Source organism: Suricata suricatta, chromosome 4, assembly GCF_006229205.1.
Source record: "Suricata suricatta isolate VVHF042 chromosome 4, meerkat_22Aug2017_6uvM2_HiC, whole genome shotgun sequence".
In the NCBI taxonomy this organism is placed as follows: domain Eukaryota; kingdom Metazoa; phylum Chordata; class Mammalia; order Carnivora; family Herpestidae; genus Suricata; species Suricata suricatta.
Window position 1 is genome coordinate 84,869,568 of NC_043703.1, and position 12,039 is coordinate 84,881,606.

The 12,039-nt window shown below is 44.6% G+C and overlaps 1 protein-coding gene across 1 annotated transcript in view; it reads left to right on the forward strand.

Annotated features, from left to right (window-relative positions):
• Positions 1-12,039, forward strand: part of MFSD9 (major facilitator superfamily domain containing 9) — a 16,486-nt gene that overhangs the window by 2,366 nt on the left and 2,081 nt on the right. The window contains 5 exon segments of the mRNA XM_029937101.1: positions 3,106-3,193; positions 4,386-4,429; positions 4,766-4,895; positions 8,290-8,499; positions 11,649-12,039. Of these exon segments, the coding sequence (XP_029792961.1) occupies positions 3,106-3,193; positions 4,386-4,429; positions 4,766-4,895; positions 8,290-8,499; positions 11,649-12,039 (863 nt within the window).

Sequence of the window (12,039 nt, forward strand, 5' to 3'; positions counted from 1 at the left end):
AGAAACCATACGTTTGCACTCATAGGTCTAACAGGAGAACAGGAGAAACCTGATGGAGGACCAGGGGGAGGGGAAGAGGGAAAGAGAGTTGGGGAGAGAGAGGGTCACAAAACTTGAGAGACTACTGAATACTGAAAATGAACTGAGGGTTGAAGGGGAAGGGGGAGGGGGGAAAGCGGCGGTGGTGATGGAGGAGGGCACTTGTGGGGAAGAGCACTGGGTGTTGTATGGAAACCAATTTGACAATAAACTAAAAAAAAAAAAAAATAGAATCAAAAGAAAAGAAAAGGATTTGGGCCCTCGCCTGGAAAGTCCGGATTGGAGTTCAGAGAATCCAACATGACCTACAATTCAAAATTGTTTGAGTTTTTAAATAAATCCACAGATCATTCATTACAGTCGCCCTTCCAAAACAGATTTGAATATTCAGAGCTTCTATGTTGTCTACATGCTGTGCACACAGCAAGTCGAGTTTAGCAAAACTTGATGTAAAATTTTATTAATGTGTTCAAAAGAATCATTTGGTCTCTAATATGTTCAGGGGAAAATGTAAGATTTCCCAAAAGTTAGAATAGGGATTTTTTTTTTTTTAACAGAAAATGTAAGCAATTAAAGTATGTGTAGCTTTGGGTATCTGTGAAGGATCTAATGGCTCTTTATTAGGTAACATCTAAGAAATATTACACATAACTTAGTTGTTACTTTTAATGTATTTAGCAATGTAGAGACCCCTATGACTTTTGAGAAAATGGTTTTGAATTAATAAGAGAGGAAGGGAATAAAAGTCATTTGCCAGAGTGTTCTGTTTTTAGTTCTCATCCGTGCTTCCAGGTTTTAATTTGTTTAAGAAGGAAGACCAAGGGCCCTCTAGGCCCTTTTTGGTTAGCTAAGATCTATGATTTCAGTCCCTTTCCTCCGGATACATGGTGAGGTTTAGATTTTATTTCATCAGCTTTAGTCAGGTCTCTTGTTCATTCTTATTGAGGCAATTTGCTAATCACGAAATACTTGGGTTCCTACCCTGAAAAAGATCCTGGAACTTGTTAGTGTATTCACCAGTTTTTACGGAGAGGTGTAGCTGTTCCCATAGCAGTTTAAGTGATCCCCCCCCCACTCGCCTGATTTCCTTTTAAATGGTTATAGGCACGTGACCAGTTGCAACATTGAAGTGCATGCAAGGCCGGTGGTTTTGAAGAACTTGTGGATTCACAGGAAGAGAGGAGTTGTCTTTGATAGCACAAGGGAAGACAGTTTTAGAACACAACTTCCCGAAAGAGAGAGTACCAGTCTCCTTGGAAATAGATAATATTTTTCAGGCTCACAAAGTGTGAAAATAATAGTGACCATCAGTTATTGCTTATGAGTCTGTGTTTTCTTATCACCTTCCATAAATCTCAACCTACTTAATTATTTCCTTTCCATCCTTTATTTAGAATAACATTTTGAAGGTTAAATGACAAGTGGTACCGGGAATTTTTTGGGAAATAAAATCTTGTTGGACAATTAAATTTCCTTTTCTGAAAGATCAGAAAATTCAATAAGTAACTGATGTATTTTGAATCTTTTAAATGATATAATATATCAGTAGGCTAATGAAACAAAGCTGACAGAAGATTCCAGAAGGTGTTGACTCAGACCCAAGTGAAATTTTAAGTAATCTTAATATCAAAATAATGAACCAGAGTTCTGGTATAAATTTATGGGCTATTTAAGAACACTGGATAGTAAATACATGGCAACCTAAAAATGTAGCCATGAAAAGGGGCCACTGAAAAGTGCATTTAGAGATTCATGTTTCTAAAATCAGTTGAAGGTATAGCCACTTGGAGGGGGGGGCAGGCAAAAGATGAATTGTGGCCCAAAGAAAAAATTATTTTTCATGCATTTCTTTCTTTGTATTTAACCAGGATGATAACAGAGTGAATTCGGGTTGAATATAAAGAAAAACTGTGTGCACAGGGTGCTTCTCCTCCTTCGAAACCAGCTATAGCAGGTAACCAAGTGAAGTAGGAATGAGAACAACTTAAAGGAAAACTTAACCAACTTAAAGGAGAAGTTAAAGGGAAAATTAACAATCTGTCTGTCTACTCAGAATACGTAGCAAGAAGGGTCAGTACTTATCCCCAGGACTGAAGAAGAGAGAAAAAATGTTTGAACTTCTGTTGCGTGTTAAACCTTTCTCATCCATTACGTCTCTTAATGTACATCATATTTCTACCAGACAGGTGTTATCCCCATTTTTTACAGATGACAGCACTGGTGCTTGGTGACGTTCAATGACTTCCCAAGCACACATGCTCAGTAAGTGATGGAGCTGGAGCTCTGCCTGTGTGCCTGGCCCCGCACCCCATGCACTTCCGTTGTCCCAGCTGCAAAACATGGGCTTCCCGCACTGCCCCAGCCGCCTTTCTCCTTTGTGCTTTGCTCAGACTTCCTTTTCAGATACTACCTTGTAAGGCTGTAAGCCACAGATTAGTTACTCCAGGAGGGAATTCATATTATGAAGCAAGGGCTTCTTTGCCATGGAATATACATTATCCCAACTTCCTTTCCCACTCCATTACCCACAAACGTTATTTTTTATTTGTTTAACTTCTGTCACATATCCTCTTTGAGTATTAAGCACCAATTACAGAGAGGCTGAGGTTGAATGATTCTAGGTGATGGTGATCAGGCATTTACAGGTAGTAACTCTTATAACACACTGTATTTTGTTTCTTTGATAACTTTAACCTGTTGAGTATGGCACGCTACAGAATACAATTATGATTTCTTATTTGCTCAAAATTTTAGGTATTTTTATTTTTATTTATTTAATGTTTATTCATTTTTGAGAGACAGAGCTTAAGTAGCAGATGGGCAGAGAGAGAGGGAGACACTGAATCTGAAGCAAGTTCTAGGCTCTGAGCTGTCAGCACAGAGTCTGACGAGGGTCTCGAACCCACGAACCATGAGACTGTGACCTGAGCTGAAGTCAGACACTTAACTGACTGAGCCACCTGGGCGCCCCTGTTTTTATTTTTTTTAATCAGTTTATTAGGCTTACCACTTCAAGAACACCTAAGCTTCAGTTTCAGTTGGAGTTAATTATGTTTTGTTGTTTAGGATCTGTTTGGTGTAAGCATGGTCGTCCCCTTATTGGGCCTTCATGTCAAGTCTCTGGGAGCAAGTCCAATAGTTGCTGGAATAGTAGGTGAGTGGGTTAATATCGCACATTTTCAGAGTGCTGAATTTTCAGTCCTCTAGACTAAGACCCTAAAAGTAAGTCAGCTTTATAGCTGAATATTATCTAGAGGTAAATTGATAAGGGGATACAGGGAATTTTCAGAATATTTAAAGGTGTTGCCCTGGAGCAATGTAATTTGTCTTTTCCTAGCCTGCCTGTGGTCAGCAAGGTTTCGAGGTTTAGCACTGTCCCCTTCCCCTTCCCACGAGTGACATTACAGGTGCTTCCTGAGCCTCTGCAAGGGGCTGACTGTGCATGTTAAAGGGTAGGTATAGACTCGTGCCTGTGGGAACCTGTAGCCTAATGCGAGAAATCCGAGAAAAAACCTACAGAAATCAAGTCATAGGGCAAAAGGACGTGGGTTGAGCCCTGACAAATTGGGTGCACACTTCCCGCACCATGACCAGCACCTCTTAGGGGGTTGTTAGGGTTTCTCTACTTGTGCAGCCTAAAAACTGCACGTCTGAAAATCACTGATTTACCCGAGACAGGAAATAGGGCTTGGGACTGTGCTACTATACAAGAAACTTTTAAGACTAACAGCCCTTGGTCATTCACAAGCTGGATAAGCTGATGTTTTGGGACAGTTGTGTAAAAATATTTGGTTAAGTCGTCCATGCCATGGTTTGTATTTCCCTTGGAAAGCGGAATCATGCAAGACCACACGGCAGCACATAGGTATTTATGAAGAGCAGAAGGGACGTGCTGTTCGATATAATGGAGGTAAAAGTGCTCTGTAAAACCTTGTCGGTTCCTTATAAAACTGGAAGGTTAGAGGCGTATGAGATAATACAGAAGATTTAGGACTTAGTAGAATTCTTTGCAGGATGCAGATTCCTACTCCCCCAAGAACTCTCTGTTAGGTCAGCTCAGCTGGGGGTGCGCATCCTCACAAGGTGGGAGAAGGCATCTCTCTCAGAGTCCCTGCAGGTGGCCCTTCCCCTTCCGTCTCTCTTCCATGTCCTTCAGTTTTATTTTGAAGGTCTTCTATTAAAAATTGTATTGCTTTCCTCTTCCAATAGAAAAAAAGGGTAATTTCCTTTTTAAAATGGTCTTTTCCCCGCCAATGTTATTTTGTTAACTTCTATGTAATTGTTATTATATGAATCCATTTTTTCTGATGGGTCTGATTGGATTGATTTACTGATGTCTTTTGTAGGCTCCTCCTATGGCATTTTGCAGCTCTTCTCTAGCACATTGGTGGTAAGTTATCCCCCATCTGGCAGCATATCTGGGTCACATTTTGGGGATATTTTGGGGTGCATGAGTGGCTCGGTTGGTTGAGTGCCTGACTTCGGCTCAGGTCATGATCTCACCATTTGTGAGTTCAAGCCCCGCGTCGAGCTCTGTGCTGACAGCTTGGAACCTCGAGCCTGCTTCAGATTCTGTGTTTCCCTCTCTCTCTGCCCCTCCCTACTCATGCTCTGTCTCTCTCTGTCTCTCTCTCAAAAATAAATAAAACATTTCAAAATATTTAAAAACATTTTGGGGACATTTCCATGGTGGTAATGGGCCTGCTGTGTTCCTTGCTTTCCTCAGGGCTGCTGGAGTGATGTGGTTGGAAAACAGTCTTCCTTGCTGGTGTGCATTCTGTTCAGCGCCCTGGGCTATCTGATTCTCGGAGCATCCACCAATGTGTTCCTGTTTGCCCTTGCCAGAGTCCCTGTGGGTGAGTTTTTGCCTTTGTGTGTGTGTTCATTCAAAATGAATCAGGTATATGTATGTGTAGAAAGAGAGACTGCTCTTCTGGTCATTGCCTGCTTGATCAGAGCTCATGTCAAGAGAGAATCATGACAAGAGTAACTGGGACACCAGCCCCTACTGTGGGTGGGGCCCTTGGTGTCTGCCAGGTTCTGCTCACTTGTGCGGAGCCCCAAAGCTTGCATGTGACCGAGTCCGGAGCCCTCCTGCCTGCCAGTGTGAATCATCAGGCTGCTGCATAGACCTGTCTCCTTCCCGTTGATCTGCTCTTTCTGTACCTTCAAACAGTAAGAATGTTTCCACATCTTTGGCCAGCCTGTGGTTTCTGTTCTTTCCCTGGGCAAACTGATCATTTGCAAATTGGGCCTGCTGACTTCAAGTTGAGATTTATGACTATGGCCTTCCCCACTGCCTTCTGTGAATGTCGCTGCTGCTCAGGGGAGAGCAGGATGACAACGTAGTGGCTCATGGCTTGGTTTCAGTTTCCACACTGATTTTGAAAGTTTCTGGTGCTGGGGACCAACCCACACACCACAGTCGAAAGGTCCCGAGTAGGGGGTTGGTGTTGGCGCAATATCTCTAGAAAAGAAGACAGACAAGACGGACCAGACGGACCAGACAGACCACGTGGATGGTGGTTGGTAAAACCACACTTTATTAAGATAGCCAGGGCCTTATATACCATGGGTGATTACATCATTTCTTTAATGGTTACATAGTTCAAAGTCTCTGAAGTAAAGACATGCTCCAGAAAAGGTCATTCTTATCAGGACAGTAGTAAATAAAAGGAACAATCAAGTCTTTACAAGAGAGGGATTCCCTAATAATGGTCAGGCTCCAAGCAGAAGATGAGTCTGAGGAATTCTATGAGGAGATTTACATTCCTTAAGGCCCTTCATCAGTTTTGCATGGGCAAGACGCTTATCCTTTAATAAGCAAAATTTTTTGGCAGAGGTTTGTGTTAACTCCCTACACGGAACAAAGAGCTAGAAAGCAAAGCAAGGGGAGGGCTGGAGCCACTGACTGAACCAAGTTGATTCAAAGCCTGAAAGTATATGTCTCTTTACAAAGCAATGAGAAAATCATAGGATGAACAGAAGCCACATGTACAGCCCAGGAGACCAAATATTGTTTGAGGGTTATTTTTGCCTACTGGGCCCCAACATTCTGGCATTTTCAAAATAATTTTTATTTTGTTCGTGCTCTGAAACATTCTGCCCTTTCCTGGAGACAGCACTTGTGAAAGCCGTCGTAGTGTGGTGCATAGGCACTTCCTGTGGAAGCGTTTTAGTCTCTGCCTTTCTCCGCTGTGAGAGCCCCAGAGTCTCAGTGTTTCTCCCCCGCCTTAATCAACAGAACACTGACAGTCTCTGCTACCCTGGCGGATGAGTTTGCGGCACTGGACCTCTGCCTATATTCAGTTAAGCTGCGTGTTTTCAACTAATACCCAAAGGAACAGAGCATGAAATAAGTCCTGCCGACATACATTTGATGACCAGCTTATTTGGGATTTTCACCCCATTTCCATGACATACATTCTTACTCTCAAAGTCTTTTGAGTTTACCCTCCAAAATTCATGTTGTGCCTTTCTATTGACTCAAAAAAAAAAAAAAGGCTTATGAAGATCTTTGCTTTGAACGTGAGCCGTCCTCCTGACTTGTCCCACTACCGCGCAGGATCCAACCGACAGTGGCTTGAGCACACGCGACGTCGAAGTTACTCCACAGGCTTGGTTTGAGTGGCGGGGTGTGTCCTACAGTGTAACACACTCCGCCATTCAGCAGTAAGGCTGTTCGTGATTCTAAAGAAACCTACAGGACTAATAGACTCAGCGTTTGTTATACAATAGGTAGAAGTTTATAGGGAAGATTAAAATGTTTTTATTTAATATGACATGTGCCTGGTTTGAGTCATTGGTAGCTCTGTTAGGTGAACGTTATACTCTTTACCAGCAGGAGAGCTATACATAAAAATTCTTTCTTGCTGTGGGAACCTCTACAGTGTTTGGTGGCCCGGGGACATGAGGGAGCCCTGGGGAGCTTTGCCAGGGTTGTGCCACACCATGTCACCTGTAGGTTCAGGTCTTTGTATCCTGAGGGAGGTTGAAGCACCAGAAGATGTGTAGTTTCCCCCTCCTCCCTCTGTCCCCTAGTGCAACCCCTAAAATGTAACAAAGCTAGTCTGGGTTGCTCCCAGCCTACTCGCACTGTATTCCTCCTTCCTTGGGTGTGTGAGGTGGACCCAGCATCAGTATCATTTCAAAAATAAACACAGGACTATAATCACAGGAACATAATCTATGAGGCCTCCTAGGAATCATCTTCTGGTCCAATCCTTTCTCACATTTAGGGAAATAGGTCTAGAGAAAGTCTCCTTACCTAATTCCAAAAGAGACTTATAAATTTGCTTCCCAAAAAGGCTGGTCATCAGGCAAACGCCCTCTCTGATATTTAGACACAGCTGGGTGTAGAACCCAGCATCAGTGTGCCGGCGGAGTGAGGTGCAGAATGATATTTCTTTCAGGAAGGTCTCTGGAAACCACTGTGTTCCATCCCAGCTAGGAGCAATTCAGGCAGACCCTGCAGCAGCATTGATCAGGTGCCTGCTGTGCATCGATCAACACCGTGGGCAGGCTGTGTTCCCAGAAGCCACAGTCTGTCTGTTCAGTGTATGGGAGTATGGGTGCAGATGAGTCAAATACCTCAACAGAAGTAGGAGGAATATGAAGTTGTAACATAATTTAATCTCTTATTAAGTCCTGTCATAGCCTTCAGCTTGTTTGGTCAACAAATTCATAAACCCCTCACTAATAGAAAATCAACTGGTATTGTTTAGATGACAATGTCATCATATTTTTATATTTTAACTCCCTGTCCTTCTTGCCTATTCTGTTTTTCTCTGTAGCAGTTAGCACCTTCACACACACACACACACACACACACACACACACACACACACACAGAGGCTCTGAAGATAGTACGTTGTGTCAAGCGTCAAGGTTAATGCTGGACATATAGTAGGCATGCAGTGAATGTTTATCCACAGAGCGAATGAATAAAGAATGACACGATTCTGTAGTGAGGCCGCCACAAATTGCACTTCGCTAACAGAGAGGACCAGAGACACTGGGATGTCAGGGTGGGAGGTGGGGAAACTGAGGATTCAGGGCTTCACCCTCAGGGATAAGTTGACCAACTAGGACTGTGGGGCTACACCGGGAGTCCCATCACAGAGGCATGAAACCACAGACCTTAGACGTTCAAAGAGTGTGGAAACTTGAACTCTGTCAGTGATAGAGATAAAATGCAAGACACTTTTGGTCTGAAAAATGTTACAGAATATGTTTCTTGTTCCCTTACAGGTATGTTTAAACACACACTCTCCATTTCAAGGGCTCTGCTCTCTGATCTGGTTGCAGAGAAGGAACGACCACTTGTGATTGGACAGTTCAACGCAGCCTCTAGTGTGGGCTTCATCCTGGGCCCTGTGGTTGGTGGATATCTTACTGAGTTAGAGGGTGGATTTTATCTAACAGCCTTCATCTGTTTTTCTGTCTTCATTCTCAATGCTGGTAAGTTGACATTTCCTCATAAGAAGATTGCTTGGTTTACGGATTCACAGGGATCAATCTACCTACTTTAGTCTTCTTACAGTCTGTTGTTCTTAAAATAGGCAGATTATTTTTGTTCCACTATAGTTAACATACACTGTTATATTAGTTTCAGGCATAAAATACAGTGATTCAGCAGTTCTATACATTACTCGGTGGTCATCCTGAGCAGTATACTCTTCATCGCCTTCACGTTAGAATAGGCAGATTTATTATTTGATGTTGGACCACCTCATCCTCTGCTACAGACCCCCCCCCCAGCCCATGTATCCCCATCATATAAAAGCACATGTGTCTCATACAGCCAGCAGAGAGGTGGGCCTCCCTCTGCCTCCCTCTGTGTGCTCCAGCCACCTGGCCTCCTGGTCTGCGTCACACATGCCAGGCTCATTCCCGCAGGAGGGCACTGCAATCTGCTCTTTCCCCCACCTACGTTCTTCCCAAATATCTTTATGGGGTCTTTCTTCTTATCATTCAGGTGTCAAATATTTTCTTCCTTGGGACGGCCTTCCCTGATGATTCTGTTTAAACTACGTTTTCTTGACAGCATTTCTCAAATTATATTAGAAATTTGTTTTCTGCTTCTGTTCTTTCTGCCCCTCCACTCCCCACCACCCCACACATACCATTTGAAAGTAAACACCTCAGGCATAGGGATTTGCTCATTGTTGTCACTCCTCCCCGGAACTTGGCAGGCATAAAACTGAATTCAATCCTATTTGATGAATAAAAGAATACGGACTGGACCGTGAGCCCCTGAGTGCAGCGTCAGTTACCTGAAGCCAACAAGATGAACTACTTCGCCCAGAGGCTGGTACATGGCTGAGCCTTAGATAAACAACTGTATAAGCAAGAGGAGTAATTCACGTTCAGTTTTTCTTAAACTGCACCATCTTCAGTCTTTGTATTCAGGGCTCCGTGTGAGTGATGAATTCCATGTTGAGCTAGGATTCCTCACTCAGGAAGCAGAGTTCATGGGTTCAGTGTCAGTCCTCATAGGAATACTTTATGATTTCCTGCCAGAAGCTTAACCTGTAACCTCAGCCAGAAGTTGAGGTGAGGTCTGATGGATCAGTGTAAATCTAGATAATACTTTAAGCACCTGACCAGTTGGTGTGGCCAGGTACCTTCCCTCATGAAGGAATGAGAGGAATGTGATAACACTCCAAGTCAGAAGTCAGTGTGTAAACGGAGAACATGACTACGGGGTTCTGTTTGGATTCCCCCAGTGATGCTGCTGTTAATATTTTGCCTTCACCTAAGCCTGTGAATGGGTTGGAGGCAGTCAGGGTATATTCACCTGCAAGCATTCCCAACCACAACGGCTAAAAATAGTCCTAGGGATTTATTGTGCACTCTTAAGAAATGTGGAGGTTGGCAGGCCAAGCTGATACAGGAAATGGCAGAGGAGAGCAACGGGTCGGGGGTGGGCTGGACAGCAGACAGACTCTCAAACGGACAGGGCTTTGGCTGAACAGCTCAATGAACTCAGCGTATAACTTTTTTTTTTTTTTTTTTTTTGCCCGCAACAACTTCAGCTGTTTTCCTCAACCCTCCTTACCCCTTCAGTTTCTCATATCCTCACTCTGATCTGCCACACTGCCTGAGAAAGACCTTTTATGCCTTTTTTCCATGATTTCTGTTTTCAGACAGAAGCCTGACAGATTACATTCACATTCCTGCTTTGCCACTTCTTAGTGTGGGCCTTGGGTGGGCTCCCTCATCTCCTTATCCATAAAACAGGGGGACAACACTCGTAGACTTGGTAGGACAAACACCATTGGCCTTGGAGGCAAGCAATTCACCCCACAGCGTCGATTATGGGAAGCCCTCAGTAAAGGTTAGTTGCTGTCATGATTATCATCCTTATTATTAGTCACACTCTTCCTCTCAGTCTAGCAGTGACAAGCCTTTCTTATTTTTATCAAGATTCTATGAAATGACCAAGGGCCCTTGTGAAGGTCAGAAGAAGTGGCATGCCCAGGTCTGCATCCTTGTGTGGCTTGTTTCCTGTCATAAATTCGTCCCTGGCTAATAGTCTACCGGTACTATATTTGGAGAAACCACACAGACAGGTGTAGCTGCTGGAAACAGCAGGGGCCTGAATGGCCACTGGTCCAAGTTGAATTTAAGTGTGGAAGGATTGAGAACCCAGCATAATGAGTTGGGGAAAGGTATGCTGGAGTGGCAGCGGGAATTCAGTTTTAAGACACTTGGGGGCATGGATTGGCCATGCCAGTAGGTCATTCTACCTGGATGGCATGGGATAAATAAGACAGCCACGGCAGGAATGTTCCAGTCACAAGGGTGGAGGTGGGATTATCTGAATAGGAATTGAGCTGCTGTGTAAGGTCATGCATCATGGTCCATGAGAATGGCACCCCCCCTTGAGATTTTGAGGTGTGACTTACAAAAGCAAGTGATGGCCCCGACTGGGGGCAGGTCCAAGCAGGTGCTTTCTGATGGGTCCTTGGAATCAAGCGGTCCCACCCCTCTCCACAGGCCAAGGCTGGCTGTCTCTGTTCACAGTATCCCTTGTGTCCCCCAACTTAGCCCTTCCCCTGTAATCTAGTTGCCTTACTTGCCCAACCCCCCTTTTAAACTTAAATTCCTTGAGGGCAGGGATTTAGTAGCCCTTGTCTTGTTGGTCAATATATTCCTACTGTTTAGCACAGAATTTAGCATTTGGGAGGCATAAATACTCAATATTTGAATGAAGTACGAGTGGTGAATGGATGGGTGGATGGATGGGTAGGCAGACAGTGGACGAGCAGAAAATTAGAAAGTTAATCATGGGAAGGATGTAAACATATAGCATGAGAACTTAGATCTCACATGATCTAGAAAACCACCATGGGCTCTTGAGCTGGGAAAAAGTGAACATTTTGTAGGTATAGGTTTTTTTCTTTGAGGTGGATACCAGAATTCTATCATCAAAATGGAGTAGAAGGAGCTGTGGGAATGGTTAAAAACGGGATTCAAAAATACTGAGTAACTGTACCAGTACAGAATCCAGAGTAGTGGTCTCCTACAAGTAATCGCTCAGGCCCCAGGGGCACTGTGGGAGTCGCGTGCAGCCTGCTCTGACGGGTCCTATGCCACCTTAACAGGGTTGGTTTGGCTGTTTCCCTGGCCGGACGTGAAGCTCAGCAGCACAGAGAGAGGCCTGGCGGCCGGCAGGAGCCCTACCCTTCGGGGGAAGACCAATGGCCAAGTGCAGGAAGCGCCGCCCGCCCGCCAGCGCGGGGCCATTGGGAACCCCACCAGGCCGCCCTGGGTGGAGGTGGCTTCCGCGCTGCGGGACTTGAAGAGCCTGGTCTATTCCGAAATGTGGGACATCTTTGCGGTGCGCTTGCTGATGGCCCTGGCGGCCATGCTCTACTACAGCAACTTTGTGCTGGGGCTGGGGGAGCGCTTCGGGATGCGGCCACGGGCGGCCGGTGGCCTCATCAGCTGCAGCAGCGCGCTGGGCGCCCTGGCCGGCCTGGCGCTGGGGCCCGT